At 60.6% G+C, this 22838-nt stretch overlaps 1 protein-coding gene across 1 annotated transcript; it reads left to right on the plus strand.

Annotated features, from left to right (window-relative positions):
• Positions 1-20792: 20792 nt before the first annotated feature.
• LOC117649473 lies at positions 20793-22345 on the plus strand. The gene is made up of 2 exons (XM_034392316.1): positions 20793-21038; positions 21153-22345. Exons 1-2 carry the CDS (start codon positions 20907-20909, stop codon positions 21612-21614), a joined length of 594 nt encoding a protein of 197 aa, XP_034248207.1. The 5' UTR covers positions 20793-20906; the 3' UTR covers positions 21615-22345.
• The last annotated feature ends 493 nt before the right edge of the window (positions 22346-22838 follow it).

The raw sequence follows: 22838 nt of genomic DNA on the forward strand, positions 1-22838 counted from the left end.
CAGCATGCCCGCAGGTCATCACCCCCGAGGCCGAGGCGGCCAGGACGCCGAACACCTCGCAACGCAGCAGCAGCACGCAGCTCATCGAGTGAGGACGCTGCCGTCGACGGTATCAAGCAGATAGACATCATGGCACAGTCGTCGACGCCGAAGTGTTTCAAGATTTTCAGGCGAAATCAGCAGCCGAGCGGCTCGCTCGCACGCACGCACGCACGCTCCGAAACGCGGACAAAATATTGTGTAAACAAGTCCACTTTTATATTGACGGCCAAGACGGAGGCCTCCGACAATATAAGACGGCAGAACGCACGGCCCCGGCCTTTATTCGCGGCACAGCCATTCTGGAATGTGGGCGGATAGGACACCACAAAGCCCGCGCGGTTATAGTGTCTGACGGGCACCCCGGCCAGCCCAACCTCGGCCCGAACCTCGGCCCCCGCCCCGCCTAGCCCAGCCCCACCGCGACGTGGTTGACGGCCGCCTCCCCCCCGGGGCGCGCACAGATTCAGATCCTCAGATCACAGACGGAATATGGAAATCCAGATTTGGTTTGTTATTAATAAGAGGATAAATACCGAGTCGTACGTTCGGGGAACTCACGCTGCGGGGGTCGGGAGGACGTCGCCACTCGCGGCCGCGTTTAATCCGGCGTCAAAGGCGTTGTCAACATGCAGGGCATAATGGAGTCACCAGCACGGTGGCTGTGGCTCGCGCTGCGAGGAAGTCGGAAATGCAGCCGGCCGTAACGAGGGAGTTTAGAGGGGTGTTCGTCCGGAAGGACCGGTAAATACACTTTTGGCCCGGAAAAGGCAGCTTATTTCAGAGGCAATAAGGACAACTATTTACAAAAATTTACAAAAATTTTCAAAAAAATGCAAAAATTAAAATTTTAAAATTTTAATTTACCGCTTACGCAGGTTGCCCGCTGTCTGGACCGCAGCTCGGCGATTTCCTTTAAATCCCCGCCAATACGACGGCGGTTGAACGCCATTCGATTCCTCGCGACACACACACATGACGGCGGTTGCGGCCAATTCGACGCGCCCCGCGTCAAAAGACGCGCCGATTCGCTCTGCCCGACCCGTTTTCTATCGCGGCCTGGCGGGGGCGGGGCGTGGCCGCGGGGCGCAGTGCGCGGGGCGGGGCTTCCTCGCCAACAAGAGGGTAACGAGCCCCGTGACGGCCACCTTGTTTGCAAAGCGGCGATCGCGGCCGCGCCGCCTGTTAGCGCGCTCTCTCTCGCTCTCTCCCACCCGTGCGGGGCGACACACGAGTGCGACAGAGACAGCGAGCGAGAATGGCTTCGCAGAGCCATTTCATTGCCACCGGGCGAGGCGAATCTGGACGCACGTCCCCTCCTTTCTAAAAGGCGGCGATCGATGTTGCACGTGGACACGCGTGTGTCACGCCGCGTCGCGCCGCGTGTTCCAGGAACCGACCGATGAGCTCCACGATCCGCATGCAATCGCTATTATTACAACTCGGCGTCGTATTTACTTTATCGTCATTTTCGACATCAGATTTTCGAAAAAAGTCACGGCATAATACATCAAGTTTTATCGCACGTGTGTGCCTAAGAGATTTCTTTTCGAGTGCTGCTAGGAAGTTGGTGTAAGTATCAGTTCGTCGCTTTTATATTTATTTTCGGTTGGCTCTTTGATTCAGATCACTCGAGAGCAAATCAAAGGAAACTTTTTTTTTTAAGGTTTAGATTTCATTTTTATTTTTTTGGTTGGCATGAATGAGGTCGCGTGAGGCGCCGTCCCCTTCACGAGTGGACGAGCCCGGGGCGTTTTTGAGGGTCAATCGTCCGCGCGGCTGGCTGCCCGGCCCGCATCAGCGCATGCCCGTTTTAGCACGGGGACCTTCAAGGCCTACAGGGCCTGGGCCACGCCCTCCTGGTCACACCGCGCCCCTGGACGCGCCATCAATAGGAAGATGGGGGAGATGGGCTGCTTTTGCATCCTCCATGGAGCAACAAGTTTTCTGTGAAGAAGTGCATTAGGACAGGCTGGACACTGCGCTCCCCCTGATTGTCCCATCACGCACTGCACGTGTGAGTTGGATGCGTTATCGTTCTCTTTGTCACCGCGCCGCACAAAAGTACAGAGGCATGGCGGAGCCGCGCGTCGTTTGAGTTTTCCAGTTTTCCGCGAGGCATTTCAAGTTGGTTGGTTTGTTGGGCCGCGCATTGCGACAGGGCGGGAGGGGGGGGGGCGAGCCTGCTGATGAATTTCCAATGTTTGGAATACATGAAAGGGGAATCGGCGAGCCGTCAGGAAATATGATGGAGTGTCGCCCCCCTGCGCTGCAGAGCCGCTGCCAAGCGCCCCTCAAACCGAAAAAAAATTCGGCCCCTGCGCCACAATGGGGCATGTGCGCGCTGCGCAGCGCTGCGGACCGTGATGTAAACTTGAATAGCCCCCAATCTCCCGGCAAAGGACTGGCATCACACAATAACAAGACGTAGCGACACACTCCGTTTTGCTTTTAGCTCCGTTCGCTGATCTCGGCACCGCCCCTCCTGTCAGGCCCAAGCCGCTGAATAAACAGGGGCCCCGGGTTCGAATCCTAGCCATTTTCTAACAGGAATTTCTCAAACAGCGATAGACTACAACCAGGCTCAGCCTCCGCTCCCGAAAATCAAATTCCTCCTACCACCTACACCCACGCACGCAAACACCTTTCAATCCTAAAGAAGTGACCACAGGCTGCCACGGGTCACGGGTCACAGGGCACCTCCAAATTCCAATAAAGATAACCTTCCCCCGCGCCAGCTGCGGCATGCCGCGCCGGCCGTGTGCCGTCACACCAAACAAGTAAAACACACCGAAACGTGAACATTTTCCTTATTTGCCACTGGCTGCCCTTTCACAAAGAAGCGGCGGCCGATTGTTTTCGTAGGACGGCGAGGGCCCCGGTTGTTATTTCAGACTCAGCATATCAACACACAGGAGGGATGAATAGCAAATGGCGGACACCCCTTGCGCCTGGCGTGCCTTGCGTCTTGGGCCAGAAAAGCTCGGGTCGATGGATATCTCGGTGACTTTGATGGCTGTGAGGGTGCGTCATTACTGTCGCATAGGACACGCCTCTGGAGAAATAAAATCTCGTCTGAAGAACGTTGAAGAAAAGCAGATGATACTTTGTTAGCTTCCCGTCACGGTACTTTTTAAGAGCGTGAATTAGACATTTTCAAGGGAGTGAGGTCAATTTGGAAAAGGTCATATTTAATTTATTAATGAAAAAATCGGGTCAGAATCAAATGAAAAACGAACGAGTTGCTGGGAAAATTAAAGAGTACATGAAAGGGGGGGGGGGGGGTGAAAAGGATTAAAATAAAATTAAAACGGAAAACTGGAGGTGTAACGTTTGCAGCCAGTCGGGTTGGGCGACGACGAACATGAATAGGGGATGAGTTGGGGACGCTTGATGTGGCCAGTGATACCGGCTAACAGGGGCTTTTCGGCTTGTCGGCCCCAAAACGGGCCACTTCCGTGGATTTACTGGTCATACCGCCTCCGCCCTCGGGGAGCCAGTGCCCTGCTGCGGTCCCCCGGCCGTATAAATGCCGCGTTACTTGGGGGAGATTAGGCGGCCTGTTCGAAAATGTCGTCGTCCGCCGAGACGGCCGAGACGGACTAGACGGCCGCCCCCTGCGGAGCGCCCAGGCCAGACCGAGGGCCGGACGCGATATCCCCATCAGAATGTGGTGTTTAGGTCACTAAAAATGAAAGAAAGTCATTTCACAGTGCGCCCACCTGTACAAGCTCGGAAAGGGAAGAACACCTGACACGTAGCGGAGTGCAGTGGACGGCAGTGGATCATCCCCCTCCCTCCCTCCCCTATCGCTGTTCATCACTTTGCGTGCCACGCGGATTCAACCACACACACGCACTGCACGCGCACCCCTCCAGCAGACAATGGACCGCGCCGTGCTCTCCGCGTAGATGACCCCTGCCCCCCCCCCCCCCTTTTGCCCCTGATGCAGGAGAAGAAAGGGTTGTTGTGTTTGGTCAGGCGGCATGACCTTGCAGTGCGGCGAGCAGAGCGCAGCAGAGCGTCCGCATGGCGCGATGCATATCGGATGGCAGCCAATACGCGACATATGCAACTCATACAGTGCAGCGGCGGCACCCCAAAAAAAATCATCTAAAATTTTATTTAGTGGAATTGTACAAATTTTTATGCCCTCCCCGAATTTTTGTTCTATAAAAATTAACAACCGTTATGCCGTTGCAAAACGTACAGCCGCACTCACATCCAATTACTGTGTGTTTCAATGCAGTGCCGCCAGAGCGCACCATGGAGCCAGATCAATCAAGCGGTGCGTCGCGCGCCGGGCGATTCAATCAGTCCGAGTGCCGCGAGTGTCGAGAAATTCATCGGCCAGCGCTATATACTTTATTGCTGATTACTCATTGATTATTACGGGAGGGCCGGGGGCCGGGAGGCCCAGGCGGCCCAGGCGGCCGCGGTGCCGGTTCGAGTCGAGCACGGAGCCGCGAAAGCCGCCAGCCGGGGCGGCGGCTCCCGGGCCGCGCCGAGCCGAGCCGCGCGGTCCCCACGGGGCGATAGACCGCGCGCGTGTACTGCACCTCGATGGCCGCAGCGGCAGTGCCATAGCCTGTCCGTCTCTGTCCGCTCATTAGACCGCACGAGTGCGACAGAGACGGAGCGTGCCAGCACGACATTACGCCGGCGCGTGCGCGGCGGCACGCGGCGGCACGCGTCGCGAACACGGGGCGTGCGTGCGTGCGGCCGACTCCGTACAGTGGAGTGCACGTCGCGGCAAACGCCGCTCTGTCTCTCTCGCACCCCTACGGAACACCCCACAAGTGCGAGAGGGACAGTGACGTAAACGCTGCTCAGAATCTGCCTGTGTGGAAACGGTGGAACCCTTGGCCTCGGCCAAATAAAGAAGATTCTCTCTCTCTCTCTCCCTCTCTCTGGAAACGGTCGTCAACCAACGGGCAGTGCAGGACTTTGGCGAAAGCAAAAACAAAAACAAGACATGGCAGGATCGCCGCATGGCTCGTTTTCAATCAGACTCTCATTCACGGAGCTACTTATGCACAGCCTGGCCACACTATCACCCCCCCCCCTTTTTCGCCTTTGTCCACGCCACTGTGTGTGTGTCGTTTTTTTTAGCTTCATTGTGCAGGTCGCGATATGGCTCCATGTGGTGCTCCACCTCCCCCACGGACCCCTCGGTAAGCGCACCATATGATGGTGATTAAAACTGGCCGGACGGGGGTTCGGCTTATGCTAAGCTGGATGCTGAGGCGTCATGTTTGATGCAGCTCTACAGTGTACTCTACACCACGATACAGGACCCGGTGCAGGCGCCAAAAGCCTGGGCCTTGAATCTCGGCCAAAGCCCTGCCCTCTAAACCACACATGGAAAAATATTTGCATCGTAAATGCAGATTGAGCTGATTATCAGAGTTATGGGAACACCCAAGTATACTGAGACCTTGAGACACATATGTTCTGGATGAGGTATGCGGAGAGAACATTCACCGCATGCCCTCATGGGGTTTCATTGAATATCGCTTTAACTGTTACGGAGTCCAAAATTTTCTTATCACCTCCAACACATGCACACACTCCAGACAAAAAAACAAAAACGACAAAAACAAAACCGAACAGGGGTACCAACACAAGGGTTGTGTAAAGTGGAAACTATGAAATCAAATCACAATGGACAACGTTTGCACTTTGCACGTTTTACCTGCTTTCTTTACCTCGTGAACCAAACAATCCGCAGATTTTTCCTCCCTTTAAATGTGGATACGAGATTCACCAATCACCGGGGAAATTTGTGCCGCCATGTTTGGAGCCGAGCCTCCAGCCGGCTGGCCCGAGGCGTCCGAGCAGTCGCTGCCGAAAATCTGGCCAAATGTCAGTGGTGAGTGCATTCGCGGCCGCGGCGTTCGTGCGTGTTATGCTTTTCGGAAAGATTATGAGCCTCCGGAGTCCTAGCGGCGCCGCGGGGCACCGGCAGGCACAGCAAATGGACCGCGTCGCCGCATGGCCGAGCATCCATGCTCGGCGCTGTCTCCCCCTCCTCTCCCCCTCCTCTCCCCTTCCCTCTCGCGGTTTATGCACAAGCCACACGACCTGCGGGGCGCGGAAAATGTCCAAAATTAGATTACGCAGCGCGTGATGAAGTATTTGAGGAAGTGGCGCGCGACCGCAGCCGGCAGGCAAGCCGTGCAAGAGGGGTGAGAGAGACAGGGGAAAGGGTGTCGCCGCGTCGCCTCTCTCGCTCCTCTCGGCCAAACAGGTTTTTATTTCCACTCGACGCGGCCCGGTCATTGTCACTGTCGGCGAGATGGACGAATGCGTGTCTCACAAAAGGGTCGCCGCGGCGACGGGGAAGGACTACACCGAGGAGGCAACACGGCCCCAATAAAACGAGACAAGACGCGACGACGCCCTGGCACGGCCCTGGCCCACCTCATGCAAATCAAGCCCTGACACTTCGGCGACAGCAGCGCTGCAGCGGCGGCTGCACGAACTATCTCATGACGCCGGCCACCGCCGAGGGCTCCAAGGGGCTGGGGCGGTGGCGGTCGGTGTAACCGTGTCCCGGGTCCTCGTCCCACGCTGCGCTGCGGCCGCGGCCACTCCGCGGTGATTACCTCGGGGAGGAAGGGGGTGGCTGCAGGCCGCGTGCTTCGCGTGCTTCGTCGCCCTGTCTCTCTCGCACCCTCGGGGAACGCCGCGCGAGTGCGCGAGAGAAGGAAAGCACCGTCCGGAGCCAGCGCGCGGCAAGCTTGCGATTGAATTGCGGTGATCATCTCTTTGTGCGCGTTTTACACTCGCGGCGCCGTGTGAAGTGGTGGCGGCGACCGCGGGGACCGCGACGACCGCCGGGGCGGGGACGCCGCGAGGGGTGGAGGGAGGGTGCGCGGACAGGCGGCCTTGGGAACGGGCCGGCAACCCGAGTGGCGGGGAAGTTACAAGTGTTGTGGCGCCGCTAATGGACTTTCCATTGATATTGATCGCTCGCGACAAATTTACTTTTCAATCGAGTGTGCTCGGCTCGGTAGGCGCGTTCGCGTCCCCCCGCCCAGCAGCTGAGCGTGATTCTGCGCGCTCCCCGCGACTCAGCTGGACTCGGCGCGGATCGGGGATCGCGTCGACGTCGTCGCCGTCCTCGTCGGCGGCAGCGCGCTTGCTGTCTCTTGACGGCAATCTGTGAAACGAAAATAAAAAGCAAACCGTCATCTCCTGTGCTGCTTGCTTGGGGGAAATAAAAGGCACAAATTTAGGAAGGGAGATACAACAGGCTTGAACAAGACAAGAGTGGGGTCTGTGTGGCGGCCCTGGCGGCGCGCACATGTGTGTTGCTTGAGCCCCGCGCCACAGACGGCGGCACACACCCATTTGTAGCCTGTCCTATCTCTTCGTGCGTGTGTGTGTATGTGTGTGTGTGTGAGAGAGAGAGAGAGAGAGAGAGAGAGAGAGAGAGAGAGAGAGAGAGAGAGAGAGAGCACGCGCGTCGTGTGAGTGTGCCAGTACAGCGCCGCCCACTGGACGGTCCTGAAAGGCCAAATTCATCAACAGGCAATCCACCTCACTCCGGTTGCTGGTGGTTTGCTGCCGGTCAACCGCCAAGGCCGAAATCAATCCAAAATCGATATAAAGGCCGGATCATCCGTGCGATACGAATAAACTCGTTTCGGCCGCAGGCTAATCCCCAATCCCGCATCCCGGTCCGGGACGCGGCGCAAATAACAACACGTGGCTGCCAGTGTAGTGGCCGCCATGCGTGCCATGCAAACACACAAAGCTACGCCGCGTTCGTTTCCACAAAGGCGGCGCGGCATTGAAACGCACTCGCACACACACAGACACACACACACACTCGCAGGCTGACGAGCTGCAGGCAAGTCATGACAGTTCTAGCGAGGGTTCTGCATTACTTTGGCGTGGTGGCCGTCTTGGCGCCGAGGCCGTTCGGGCGGCGTCCCTAGGGCGTGGTGGGACGTGGCGGGGCGGGGCGGGGCGGGGGGGGGCGGCGGGGCGGGGCGGGGCGGGGCGGGGCGCACGCCCGCCTGATTGCTCTGGACTGCATCGCGCTGCAAAACAACGCCCGGCCGCCCCGCCCCCGCACGGCCCGTCCCGCCGCGTCCCACCCCACAGCCGGGCGGCACGGCGCCAAAGGCAGCCAAAGGCCTCCGCCAGCGCGCCAGCGCCCGCCAGCGCCCCGCCCCCCCAGGGCCCAGCCGCCCAGCGCAGCGCCGCCCCCAGGCCGCCCCCTGCCTGTCCATCAGGACACCTTCAAGATCGCCGCCGTCGTCAGGGGCCGCGCGGCGCTCGTGTTTTTGGCAGTGGTGCGTGGCACGTTCCAGGTCCAGGCTGGTTCCAGGAACGAGGCGGCGGCCTGCTCTGCTAATGGCCGCTCTAGAGCAACAAATTGGTCCGGCCGAGGCGCGCGCCCACACTGGATTGAGACGCGGGGCCGCGCGCGGGGCTGCGTCAAGTGGAAGGGCTACGCGGCTACGCTGCGATTCCACGGCGGTTCGTCACGACGCCGGCACGCGTGGCTCGCACGCTAAGTGGCGCAGTATTGGCAGGGAAGCGTCAACGGATTTTCCGCCGCCGCCACGGCTGTGTTCCGCGCGTTCGCCACGCCGTAGGTCCCGCAGGCCGTGCCGCAGGCCGTGCCGCAGGCCGTGCCGCAGGCCGAGCATCCCCTAGCGGCGTAGCCGAGGGCCGAGGGCGTGGCCCCGCCCGGTCCGCGTCACCGCCCGTCCCCGCCGCTGCAGCTTTGTGCGCCGCTCTGAAAGGCGCCCGGTGAAGGGATTTGGCTGCGTGCGAGTCGACTCGTTCTGGGTGCGGCCGAGAGCGAGGCCGAGAGGCCCCGCCAGCCCCCGCGCCGCGACGAAGATGGCGGACCGCCCCGAACGCGGCCCGTGCGGAGGCGGAACGAAACGCCAGTCAAGGGTGGCGAATCGTTGCCGCCATGCGGGGCTCGCTGTGCGTCGCTGTGCGTCGCTGTGCGTCGCTGGGGTGGCGACGTGAGCCCCCTCCGGGCCTCCACTCGCAGCGGCTCGCAGCCGCCCCGCCCCCGTCGCATTCAAAATCAGGGGCGGCACCAATCGAGAGGCGGCGGTCGGTCCCCCGCCGTCCAGGTCCCCGAGGTCCTCGCCGACCTCACACCCGCTACCGTCAGCGCCGTCCGTCCTGACTGCTGCGCCGCCGCCGGCACGAGTGCGAGCGAGACGGCGATCACGTGGGTTCCCGCTAAGAAGGGCGCGGGCTGTCCTCCAGGGCTTGCCAGCTCCACTACACTGCAGGGGGTCGAACACGTGTGGGCGCGCGGTCTGCGATGCTGCGATCTGTATCGCTTTGCCGCGCGTTCCTTCCCACAGTCCGCACAGTCGGACTGCCTGTGAGCATTCGCTGCGTTCGCTGCGTTTGCAGGCCGGTTGGTCCCGTTGTCACTTTCCGCTGCTTTCTGCGGCTTTCTGGCAGGGCCGCCCAAAGGCCGCCGGTAACAGATGCAGAGCGCAGAGCACGCGTGTGGAGTGTGGCACAGTGTGGCCGTGCATCTCGTTCGCTTTCTTCGAAGCCTGTAATCCCGGCTGAGGCGGGCTGCGGCTTCCGAGGTGCTAACGAACGGTCCGCGCGACATTGTCGTGCCGTGGGTGCCTTTCAGTGGCGAGGAAAGGGAACGCTTCCCGACAAAGCTCGCCGCCGACACCGGGGCGCTAGCGCGCTGGCGGCGCGCTCCCGCAGGCCCGCAGCTGGTGCACGAGTGCCTCATCCTCTTGTTTCGCGGGCCGCCCTCAAAAGTGGCCGTGAAACGCAGCGGAAAATCGGCCTAGCGACAAACGCGGGTAACGAGGTGGCCGAGCCGTTGGCGTCGTGGGCGCGGGGGACGAGGTGCGAACAACGGGCGGAGACAATCGCCGGGGGCGGTGCGGGGGCGGCACGGGGGCGGCACGGGCGGCGCAAACACGGCAGATACAAAACGAGCCGGCAAACGGCAAGGTATTCACTTGCAACGAGCACCGCGCCGGCCGGCCGCGTCGACGGCAAAGGACTCCGCCAAAGCGGCCAGAGGACGCCGACCACGCCGACCACGCCCATGACGGATGGTTCGTGGTTGTTGTGCGCGCTGAGTGGCGGTGGCGCGCCTGTGGCGGTCATCGGGGTGCCCTGCGGTGCCGGCCGCGGCCACGAGCACGGGGTGCTCGCAGTGCTCGCAGCGGTGTATCCGGTGCCGAGACAAAGCGTCTTGTTTCCGCGCAGCGGGATTTCGGAAGTCGTTTTCCGCCGACCAGGTGCCGAGTGCTGTGGAAATGCCATTGGTTACGTCCACTTCTACCAAAAGTCGCGCGCAAGCCAGCAGGGCATGTTTGGCCCGTCCTGTGTATTTTTTTTCCCGGTGGGGTGAAGTATAGGCCTGAGATTCGGTTATCCCGGTCCCTCTGCAAATTATCGAAACTCCTATCAGCGTGAACTGGGCGTTCTTCGCATGTCCTGATAGAAATCGGTTCTCTGACCGGGCGGTCCCTCGGCGAGGTGAGGGCGCTCCGGGCTTGGGCGGCACGCCCTCTGCCCCAGCGGCCCAGCGGCCCCAGCACGTGCTCCGGGAGGAATCCACACCTCCGGTTGTGCCTCCGGGTGACTCCCACCCTCTTCCGCCAGATATAAATAATTCACGCTCCGGAGGGTCGGATCAATAACGGCATGATTGTGCGCCGGAAGACGGGGGCGGCACCGCGCCGCACCGCGGGCGTGGCCGGCCAGGGTGCCAGTGTGCCAGCTCCAGCCAGAGAGACAAAGGGTAGACTCCTCCGGGCGCAGGGCGGGGTGGGGCGGGGCGGCTGTATCCGGACTGCAGAGAGGGAGGCGTTGCGGCGCGGCCGATGAAAAGACTTCCGCGATGACTTTCAACGTCTTCGCCACCTTTGACCTGGAGTCGACGACGTCTCGGATGTCGAGGGGGAGTTGCCGAAGGCGTGGCCGCGGTGCTCGCCTGGAGTCGAGCCTGGAGTCGAGCCTGGAGTGGCAACAAGGACACATCCGCCCGCGGAGCACAACGCCGCGGCGGCTGGAAAAGGCAGATGCTCCCGCCGAACGGTTGATGATGGAAGGGCCTTTTCAGTGGCATATCCTACGTTGCAGTGATAAGGACAGTGATAATAGGTGACGTCGTGCAGTTCATAAACACAATTTTTCAACGTTTTTTCGTCTTTTTTGGCATGAACTGGCTGATCAAATTTGTTGTTAGACGGTCATTTCAGTTGTTAATTTTTACCTGAAATCACCTCATCACTTCCTGGTGCCCGGTACCCCACGGTAAGTGCTCCAGGCTGGACGGCCTCCTCGTTCCGCGAAAGTCGTCCCGCAGAGAAAACCGTTGGCCGCCACCACGCCCACACACTCCTCGTCCTCGAGGGGCGCACTTCCGAGTCGAAAGGCGGGGCGGGCTCCTTGGCCCGGGGCGGGGCGGGGCGGGGCGGGGCGGGGCGGGGCGGAACCCCAAGAAGAGATTGAGCCAGGAAGCCCCGCCTCGCGGTCCTAATAGTGCCAAAGTATCAAGCGTGATTCCCGGGTCGTTGTGAGCAATCAGCAGTTTCCGGGGGGCAGGGCACTGGCAGGGCACTGCACTGCCCGGCCCTCGAGGAGGAAGGCCGTCGTCGGCCAGCCCAGGGCCGACCCGCAGGCCGCGGGACAAGTGACACGAAAATTGGCGCACGGTCTCGACGAGGGTCCAGCCATTTGGCGGTCGGAAATTGAAATTATACCGATATGCCCGCAGTTGGGCCGCAAAGTGGCTCGTCATTTTCGCGACGTGTATTTATCACGTTTCCTTCCCAGAAGAAGCGAGTTTTCGCTGACGCACGTTTGTGACACTCGCTTGCCTCCGCTTAGGGCCAAAATCTCATTTCCGCGCGTCCAGCCTCTCTGCCCAACCTGCCGTTATGAATCGAATCCGCTTCCTTCCCGTCCATTTCCTCCGCCTCGGAAGTAAAGGACGCACTTCGGCGAGGTGGCCACGTGACCACGCACGTGGTGGCCACAATGGTAACGAGGTAAACCGGGGCAAACGCGCCGACGCCCCGTGCGGCATGTAGGCGGCCATGGAGGCGGCAACGAGTTGGCATTCACGTGCACGGCCTGCCGACGGCCTGCGGGGTGCGGACTGCACACTGTAGAGGGTGCAGGGCGGTGGCCGCTCAAAGGCTGCACAGCGCGTCTTTGGGGATCTCAGCGCAGCAAGCTGTAATGTGATTTGAACTGCCCGGCGAAATAGGAGACGAGACGGTCAGAGACGGGCAGCAGGAACCGTTGTGTTCGTCTTCATCTCGTGGTCGGTCAGTTGCCGCCGAAGTCTCCCCGTGGTCCCCGTGTTCTCACGCTGCCTCGCTGGAGCCCATCCTCGCCCCCGACTGTCTCCCCGTGACATCTTGAACCCCGCCGTCGACGCGCGCGTGTCCCCGCGACCCCGGCGGGGCCTGGCGGGCCTGGTGGCGGCGCGGCGGGGCTCGGCGGGAAGGCTTTTTGTGCACAACGGGTATGAAAAGGCTTTCCAGGGCTTTTTATCTGCCCGTCCCTCCCACTATTTGTTTGCCGAAGATGAACCCCTTTAAACTGGGGCGCGCTGCGCGGCGCATAGAAGGGGTGGGGTCGCTCAAGCTTGCCCAAGCGTGTGCGGGTGGAGCGAAGAAAGGATTTGGACCGGCGTTGTTTGCTTTGCCCGTTTTATTACTCTATTCACGTTATATCAATTATACCACGGGGCGCGTCTTTCTTTGGTCTGGGAGCGCAGATCTAACAGAGATCTCCCGCTCCGATGATTTGTTCATCCCTAGCCAAGCCCTGCGAGGGTTCAAAGAGTTTGTCACACACGACTATTTTACGGGGTCTTTATTGATGGTTAGTTGCGTGGTGAGTCAGAAAAGAAGAGGAACACATTTTAAAAGGTTGGGGTTGTTTTTCGCTGGGCTCGCACAATTGAATAACAGTTTCAAACCGTACACAAAATCATCAAACTTTATTTCTAAAAAATTCTGAAAAAAATGTATTTGGTCAACTTTTTTTTTGGCATTCATTTTCTTGAAAGGGGAACCACACTACACCGACCGCGGCCTGCTGCCTGCTACCGTCTTTCTGGATCCGAGAATCGGGCGGCGTGTGTCCGTGCGTCCGCGTGTCCCAGTCCCATGCAGATACTGTTTCGCCTCAGCATCCTTTCAGGGGAAAGACGGGTTGTGCGAAGGTTATGCGCTCGCTGTTCAGGGGATAGCTGTCAGTCAAGCCCACCTGGGCCTGTGGCCTTTGCGTGCGCTGTGGCTGTGCTGTGGCCACTGCAGCACACTGTGGCCATGCGCCATGCCTGCGTGTGCCACAATGCACGGCAATGCACGGCCGTGCGCAAGAGTTGCATGCGGGTTGCAATAATGCGCTGCCCAGCATTGTCGCACCGGACGTTTCACCCGAACGCGTGGCCCCTGCGGACAGTGTGACAGTGTGGCAGTGCTGCGTGCTATGCGTGCTCCATGATGGACTTCATTGTGTCCGGCGCGTCCCCGAAGATGACGGGAAGAAAGGGGAGACTGCGCAGCGTGGCGCGGAGTGGCTCAGGTGATGAGTGCGGTTTCGGGAACGCGCAAAGCGTCGCAAAGCTGCCGGCCGCTGCTGGCGCTAAAATGAAAAGAAGCGGATTCACACCCTTCTTGCCGTAACGGCCTCGCTTGTTGTGCCCGTCGTGTGAACAGTGAGTCCACCGGACCGGAGGCACCGGAGGCAGGGTGACCAACGGAGCGGGCGAAAATCTCGCTGCAGTATCGAAAGGGCTGCCAACCTCTTTTGCAGGCAGATGCAACAGCTGCCCCCGCAGGCGCTTTGACACCAATAGTGTTTTTTTTTTACTTTTTTTGTTTTACTTTTCTATCTTTTTTCGCCTTCCCCATTTTATTGGCAGCACTGCGGTCATCAATGGCAATGTCGCCTTCGGCACATTCAACCGCGCGTCGCGCGCCGCGACATGTTTTATAAATACACGCGCCTCATATTTTAATGCGCTCATCATCGTGTCGTGAATGTAATTCGCTTTTCGGGCGACAATTGCGCGTGTCTCGTGACGTCGAGTGTCGCGTCATCGCAAAGAGACAAGGCTCGGGCAAGCGCCTGTCAGAAGGCCGCGTGGAGTGGAGGGGAAACGCGCAACTGCACTGCGAGAGACGGGGAGTTACAAGGCGCTGGTCTTATTATTGCGGGGCAATCGCACACACTTGCAGCGCTGCAGCAAGCTTGCAGGCTTGCAGCACACACATCAAGATCGGTGTCGTCCTTTACCTGTCCGGGGCGGGCCGCAGCCTCCGCAGTCTCCACAGGGGGATGGACAACGATTCCTTTTTTGGCCCGTATTCCCTGAAGAGGAATGACAAAGGAAAGGGCGGGGAACGCAGCGGTGGTGGCGTAGCAGCAGGGCCAGCAAGCAAAGCGCGTAGCAGCAGGGCCAGCAAGCAAAGCGCAGCGTGGCGCAGCGTGCCACGGGTTCTGCACGCCACTGGCAGGGCACTCGCAGGGCCTCTGCCCTCTTTTACCTGTGGCAGACAATGGCTGGACGAGAGAAACCTCCTCCAGGTTGGACAATTAGACATGGGACCGTCCCCGACCGCATTGTCTCCTACACCGGCAGGGCTGGCAGGGCTGCACGTGCACGCCGATTGTTTCTGCCTGGCGCCAGGGCCGCCCCCGAGGCCCCCGAGGCCCCCGAGGCCGTCGCCGCCGCCGAGGTCTCCGCTCTCGCTTGCTCTCGCTCGGCGCACGGGCCGCGCCAGACGAGGACGGCGACGAGGCCCCCGGCACGCAGCCCCGCCGGGGGTCGGGTGACTCCGGTACTCCGGTCAGCCGTCCGGGGAGATGGAGATAAGCCGCTTTGCGTTATTATTATTTGATTAGTCGTCAGGAACTCGGGGACTCGGTCTCGGCGGTGTCGATTCCGGGCGGAGATACTCTTGCAGCAGCGAATTACGGAAGAAAGGAGGACACGGCCGTGTTCCGCGACACAGGCATGTTGGCCAATTTTCTTGTTTTCGGTCCGCGTCTCCGCGTCGGTGGCGCCGGGGTGCGGTGATGAGGCCGCGGCCCCGCCCTGCCATGGCCCCGCCGTGGCCCCGCCGTGGCCCCGCCGTGGCCCCGCCGTGGCCCCGCCACCCCTCAGGGGGCGTGCAAAACACGGCGTAAGGTAGTGCAGGCCTTCAGTACCCCGTCCGGGACGGGCCGTCCCCCCGGAGGGTGGTGGGTGGCGTAAAAAACGGGCCGGAGAAGGGCAGGGCTTTCAGACCACGGCGGCCCGCCGCCGCCACCGGCGCCAGTAGCGATGCACCAGCGGCGCCGGCAGAGGTGATTCGGGGTACTAGCAGCCTCTCATCATGGCCATCACCTCCAGCGCCCTGGTGGCGCGCCGTGCGCCCGGGCCGTGTGGTCTGTGGTCTGTCGGGTTGGTGCGTGCGACGGAGCGACGGCGCGACGTCCGCTAAAAGCCCCTGGCGGCGGGGGGCGGGCCGTCCCGCCTAGTCCCGCCGCGTCCCCCGGGACTCGGGAAGGGAGTCTGGGACCCCCGGCCAGCCTCGAGCGTCGTGGCGTCGAAGCGCCGTCTCCCCGCCTGCCCCGCCGGCCCGCCCACATCCATTACCACGTACAAACGCGCTGGCGTTCAAGACCGTTGTCGCCTCCGATAAGGCGATCACCGCGCCAGCCAGCGCCAGCCGCCACCAGGCCATGTGGGCCATGCGCCACACCGGGAGCCAGCAGTGCGAACTGCTTGCTTTCTGCGGACGGCCTGGCGGGGCTCGGCTCGGCGGCAAGGCGCCACCCGGAAAACAAAACACCATCACGACGACAAGGAGCTGCTGATGGCCTCGGCCGCCACTCCCCCGAGTGCCCGTCGGGTCCCCGTCGGTCCCCGTCGGTCCCCGTGGCCCTCGTGCGCGGCCGAGTGCACCAGACCGTCCGATAACAACACCTTGGCGCCGTCGGTGCGCGCCGTGCGTGCAGCTTGTTTGTTCTACTAATGAGTGGTCCAGCCGGCCAGGTCCGACCAGGCTGGGCGCCATGCCATAATGAATTGCAAGAAGTAGTGCTCCTTCGCCGTGGGCGCGCGGCGCCAGCCAGCGCCACACCGAAGCCTCCGCCTGGAGGATCACATTTCTCACTCAGACAATCTCGCGCGCTATCGCCGGCAATTGTTTCCTCCGTAATGACCCTGGAAGGCCCTGGACCCGGGGACGGCGGCGACGGCGGCGACGGCGGCCAGGCCCGGCTCCGGACTGCTGCCTCCAGATCGGGCACCCTGCCTGCGCGGCCAGCGCGGCCACCACCCCGCCGACGGGGCGACGGGGCGACGGGGCGACGGGGCGACGGGGCGACGCGCCCGCTAAGAGGCTTGTGTACCCTGACTCCGGGACAAAAACGGCGAGCACTTGTTGTTCCCCGTGGCGCCGGACGGCGGCGACCTGCAGCGCCTGCAGCCGGCGCCTCCGGGATCCTGGAAGAGCGGCGCCACTGCTGCGGCACTGCGGCGCCTCAGCCTCGCGGCGGGGCAAAAACACGCAGCCTGCAGCCGATGACTGCATGCCGCGTTGAATTGAGCCACTTTCTGAATCATTACCGAGCCATCATGGCCTTCACTTTGTATTAATAAGGCCCATGACATGACCGAGGCGCTTTTTTCGCGCCGTAACGATGTTCCGTTTCGTCATCGCGAGGAGGAGGCTTGACGCAGCTTGACGCAGGCCGCGGCGGGCTCCGCGTCTCCGCGTCTCCGTTCTAGCGGAAGGGTAGGCTTCGCCCGGGCGCCGCTGTGTGTCGTGGTGCCTACGCGCGGCTCGCGGGCGCAGCCGCTAGACCAGCCCGCGAGCCAGCACTCGCGAGCAGCGCAGTCCGCGAACAGCAAAATGTCAGAATGGGAAAACATATTTTCAAATTTTTTTTGAAGTTTTTCCAGTGGAGCGTGACCGAAGGGTTGGGCAGAGGCTCACCTGCAAATTAATACCCCTGCTTAGTATTGGGATAGCGGTGCAGTGCGGCACAGTGCCCTCGGCGGGGGGCGGCCCCTCTTCCCGCCCTGGGCTGCCCCAACCCCGACCTCCAACCCCACGAACCCCACCGCGGGCCGTGACGGGCCGTGAGGGGAGCGCGACACACGTGTGCAACAGGGCGCGGGGAAAAAACTAGGACGCCAGAAAAAGGGCTCTGATTTGCACGCCGAGTGCAACGGTCTCCTTTTTTACAAGTGTAATTTTCATTGTAATTATAACTTTGGCTGTGGCACTACCTGTTCGGCAGGCAAGTGAGCATTTCGGTCTGATGAAGAACCCTGAGCGGATTCTATTTGAACCCTGTGCTGAAGGGACTAGGACAAGGCCGAAAAGTATCAGTGCGTAAAAAGTCGTGTGGCATGCAATTTGGCCGCAGTCATTATCATTTTCGTACTTACAGGGCTCTATCATTTGGGGAGGGGGAGGGGGTCTGCGCACCTTACATGGCACGGCGCCCGAAGGGCCCGAGGGGCGAGGGGAGGGTCGTGTGTGCTGCGGGGAGGGGGAGGGGGCAGCCCAACACGTGCACCAGGACCGTGGGAGAGGAGAAGCTGAGTTTCGGGTCTCGGCGATCCTTTCAGGGGCGGGGGCAGGAGGGGGCGGAGGGGGGCAGGAGGGGACGAGGTTGCCGAGCGTGTCTGGTCCTGTTACCGCAGTAAGGCGCAGGCAGGTGCAGCTGCCCCGAGTGTCCGGCTGTCTCCCGCCCTGAGTATACACGCCGTGAGTGTGTGTGTGTGTGTGTGTGTGTGTGTGTGTGTGTGTGTGTGTGTGAGCGTGTGTGTGCGGAGCCCCCGGCCCCCTCTCGGGGCTCGGGCCTTCGCGCTGCTTTTTCGACTTTTCTGACTCACGAAAAAATAAAAGTGGAGGGAACGGGGGCAGGGGGCCGGAGCGCTACCTGAGCACTACTGCCCGGCGTGGCGTGGCGTGGGTGTGGCCGCCACTTCGGCCCCGTGACGAGGCGTGGCGTGGCGTGGCGTGGCGTGACGTGACGCTCCAGCGCCTGGCCGCGCTGCGCCATCTTGATGACGCGATGCGCGAAGCGTCCGCGCCGTCCTCACACCTTGGCCGCCAACTCCTGGAAGTGTTGTCCTCGACGGCGTCCTGGAAGGGCCCGATTCGGCACGGGTGTCCGATGGGTGTCCGTTTAGCGACGCGGAGACAAAGGGACAAAGTGACGCGCCGAGTGACGCGCAGAAACCGCTGCAGTCGCCGCCTGCGCCTTGCGTCCGCACTCTTAGGGGCGTGGGGCAAAGCTTTGTGCTGTCATCCCCGCACTGCTTTGAGCGGCGCGATCGGGGACGACTGCTTTTGGGGGTGACGAAGGTCGCTGAAAACTGGATATTTTGGAGCGTTTTTGGAGCTGGTGAGTACGCGCTCGCGTTTACAAACCGCGAAACAGGGACATCGACTCGCAACGAACGTGGGGGGGAGTGAAAAGCAGGTCACTTACAACTGGATATTTTACGCTTTTACTGGTGAGTACGCGTGTTTACGCTAAACAAATGACGAAAACAAGTGACACTCACTCACGCAACGACCACGTGGGGGGGAGTGACAAGCCCTCCGAATACATTTATGACCACGTGGCACACGGAACAAGACGGGGAACGCCCCCGCACTGTAATGCCCCCTCGACGCCGTGCATGACGGTGACGTGACTTACATGACATCGCGACATCGCGTGCGTGCGTGTGACTTGTTTGTTTGTGGCGCTGCACGCTGGCGGCGTGCTCCGCGTGCTCCGCGACCACGTGCACGACGCCCACGTGAGGGCCACGCGTTGTTGTTGCTGGCTGCTGCAGTCAGTGCCTTCTCCCTCTTCTTCTTCTTCTTCTCCCGCGCTGCGCGGGCTGCGCTGCGGGGCCGGCCGGGTCGGCGCAGCTTTCCCTCCAATTCCTGGGCCACCCACCCCCGCCGCCCCCGCCTCGCCCCGGCCACAACCACGCGGGCCTAGGTCTACTACGACTCCTTACTACGACACTATATTGTCCCACATGGGCACAGCGTGGCGCAGCGTGGCCGCTGCGAGGTGCACAAAAGATGTGCCCAAGGTGCACAGGGGTGCACAATGCGCCCCACCCCTCCCCTCCCCCGCTCCGCTTGCCAAAGTAATAATCACCCATTGTCCGCGCCGTACCTGTGCAGGGCACTGCAGGGCACTGCACTGCAGTTTGTGTCGTCATGGCGACGGTGCGACGGACTGGCGCGATCAAGGGGAGGGGCCCGCAGTCGGCCCGTAGTAGCGAAGCAGCGTGGCCGTAGTAAAAGGGGAGTGGAGGCTGCGACACAGAACAGAAAAAGCATATTGACGTCATGAGCCATTGATAAAGTCACGCTGCATCAGGGACCCCTCATGACTAGAATTGACTCGATTTCCGCAATATTCGATCATAGATTACGGCATCAAGGATCTTGACATGCACTGACGTCAAATCGCCAACTTTGACCGTCGGCAATGATGTCATCTTGTCACTAATCATTTGACATCATCGTGACCTTTTTCTGTTCTTTGGGAAAGCACACACTTGGGTCCTGAGCCATCCTGGGCCAGGTGGGGAGGGGCCCCGCGGGGGGCTGGGGGCTCCGTGCCTCGCTTTCCCGCCAATATCTCGTCGTGGGAAGCGGGGCCTCGACGGACTCCCGAGCGATGCAGCGACGCGCCACCTGCCTGTCAAGGCAACCTTCCAGCTCCAGCCCCAGCTTCCAGGCCCGGCAGCGCGTCCACTCCAGGATTGCGGGGGATTATGGATGTCTCAGGGACGGCCGGGGGAGGACGGAGCGCCCGAAGCAGAGACTGTAACTCAGGAGCGAACACTTGAGCCCCGCATTCGTTTGCGATTCCGATGCGCAGGCAGACAACAGGGCGCTCAAGCCCAAAGTTATGCACGAGAGTGCAGCCCAGTTGGGCACCGCATTCCGAGCGCCGTGCAGCGTGACTCACTGCGAAGTGTTTGGCGAGGGCCACGGGACGGGAGGGGCCACGTGGTGGCGCCCTATGGCCCCGAGGCCTCGCATTGGGCCCCAGGGCGGCCGCTCTTGGCGTGGCCTATGTCACTGCACGTACTTGCCTCACCCGTCCCCACCCCACCGCCCAAGATTCCTCAGCGTGCTGGCCACGTGTGTCGCCACGTGTGTGTGAGTGTGTGTGTGCGTTGCCTGCAAAGGGGGCAGCGCGAAGCATGGCGAAGGTGCGGGGCACGGAGAGATGATCCCATACGACAAAAAAGGGAGCGAAGGAGAGAGCAAGAGAAGCAGAGAAACCAGTGTGCGATACAGAAGGCCTCCCCCACCCCCTCCCCCGCCCCCGAGAGGACCCTCACACACTTGCATGCACCCTCCACTGCCCCCACCCCCACCCCCGGAGGACTCACACTTACCATCTGCCGTTTTCGGTGTGGGAAAGGCTCGCTGTTCGGTGTTCCCACGATTCGAGGCTCGCCTGCTCCATGCCTGCTCGCCCGGCTGCAGCACCCCTCCACCCCCAACCTGCCCGCCTCCTCCCCCGCCTCACCCCCGCGCCTGGTGCAGCGCACACCTGCCACGAGCCGAGTCCCGAAGCCCGACCGAGGCCCGCCCGAAGCGGCGGCCGAGCCCTGCCGAAGGACCGGCGTCGCCCGGCGTCGGCCCCCACCACCGCCTGCAGCCTCCCTCGCGCCGCGCTCCGGCCGCTCGGCGTGGCCGTGACGTCACGAGAAACTATAAAAGCGTTGCCCGACGTGGAACCGGCACAGTCTGTAGACGACCTCTCCGACGCTCACTCCACGTCGCTCCTCGCTCGCTCTTGCCAGCACCTCGCTCGCTCTTCGCCTTGCTTCACTCTCAGTGCTCGACATGTCCGCCGTCATGGATACCATGTGCCACAACGAGAACATCAGCAACTGCTACCGCAGCTTCCTCGCCTCCTCCGCCAAGCGGCAGCAGCGCCGATCCGCCCTGGACCGCAAAATCCACAAGCTGAAAAAGGTACGTGTCGCCTCCAGTGCGCACTCTGCTCTGAACTTGTGTTTCCCTGGCGACTTGAACGCCTTGCCCGCGAAGACCTCGAGACTAACGTACTCGCTTTCTTGTTTTGTGCAGATGCTCAAGCCAGTCCTTTCCCTGGTTCGTGGCCGCTCCGAAAAGACCTACTACCAGAAGGAGACCGCGCCTTGCTGCTGGGCCCAGGACTCCTGCCAGGACGCGGACGCCGACAACGCCGCCAACGAGGCCCTCGAGGCCCGCCTCCTGGACGACCTCGCGCACCCCAAGGGCGCCTCCATCCAAGTGTGGGTCGGCGGCCAGGTCGTCGAGATCCCCATCGTGCCCGGCCAGCCCCAGGTGATCCCCGTGCACTTCGTCATTGACCAGGAGGCCGTCGACGGCTTCTGCTGGACCCCGATGAGCGCCGACAGCGACCTGTGCTGCAGCGACAACACGCCCTACATCACCGAGCACCAGCTCCCCGAAGTCCAGGCCACCCCCGCCTTCGAGGCCTACGAGCCCTACTCCACCTTCGCCAGCGCCTGCCCGATCGCCAACTGCACGCCCTGCGCCTGCTAACCAGTGAAGTGATTAGCCCAGTGATTTAATTTGTTGCTCAAGTTGTGTTCGGTCGCGGCCGTCGTGAAACGAGTGGAAATGTGCCGTGAGTGTCGACTTTCGTGTGACGAAAGTTACTCGCTTTTGTTTAAACTGTATCAGTTTGAGAATTTTTTACTGTTTTAAATCGGATTATATCTGATAAATAATTGACAATTGGTTTTAAGCTTTAATTAGATGGATTAGGTCTTTCGTTTTATAGTAGTGGATCCGCGTTGTATTGCCATAAAAATAATTTCCGGGACCGCTACGTTTTGCGAAGTTTTATCGATGTTGAGAGTTTAGGATTTTGTTGTGAAGTTATGAAATCAGCAGCCTTTTGTGATCTCATAGTTAAGTAAGACGGATTGAAGGACGCAGTTTTTAGAATTTAAAAATTTCCGTCCTTTGAAGTGATATGGAGCTTTACTGTAAGGAGCGTTAATTCTTTTGTGACTGATGTACTTGTTGTGAAGTATGTGTAGCCCGCGCAGATCGCACAAGTGTCGGTAACATGTACATTTTATGAACTGAGTTTCATTCGCTCAATTTGTTTGTGAATCGCATTGATTCATGTGATATTGAGTAGTTTAATTTTGAAACTGTGATGGTACAAAGCTTTATGAGTTGCACAAATTCCAAGTGCCCTCACCAGTGACTGTATGTTGATGAATCGTTTCTCAATTTTTTAATTAAAAATCAATTGAACCTTATCCTAGTTATATCATTCCAACAGCACCCCTAAAAACCCGTTCTGAAACCAACGAAAATGAAATAATGAAAGAAAGAAATGCCTGGAGAAAAGATAAACACCCAAAAAAGGCAGGAACACAAAATACACACACTTCAAAAAGAAATTTGAATGAGGAAATCGAAACACCTGCGCACCCACACTTCACGGAACTTGTCCAAACCTGCAGAGACCTGCACAGATAGTTGACTCGATCGCCGCACTCTTCACGAGGGGTGCCAGCGCTGCGGTCGCCCAGCATGGCCGCCGGCGCGAGAGCACGTGCGTTTCAAAGAGCGCGGGCCGAGCGCGTGCTCCCTGCAGTTCACGCTTCTGCCGCGCGCCACGCAGCGCCAGCGTCGCCGAGGCGGTGCAGTCGGCGCAGAGGCGCGCTCCGTCGGCGGATGGGGGAAGCTTGTGGTCAAATGGGCGCGCTTGTTGTTGCACGAGGGCGCGCTTCTTCAAAAACGCAGCCA

The sequence above is a fragment of the Thrips palmi genome, unplaced genomic scaffold (assembly GCF_012932325.1).
Source record: "Thrips palmi isolate BJ-2018 unplaced genomic scaffold, TpBJ-2018v1 HiC_scaffold_10, whole genome shotgun sequence".
Classification (NCBI taxonomy): Eukaryota; Metazoa; Arthropoda; class Insecta; order Thysanoptera; family Thripidae; genus Thrips; species Thrips palmi.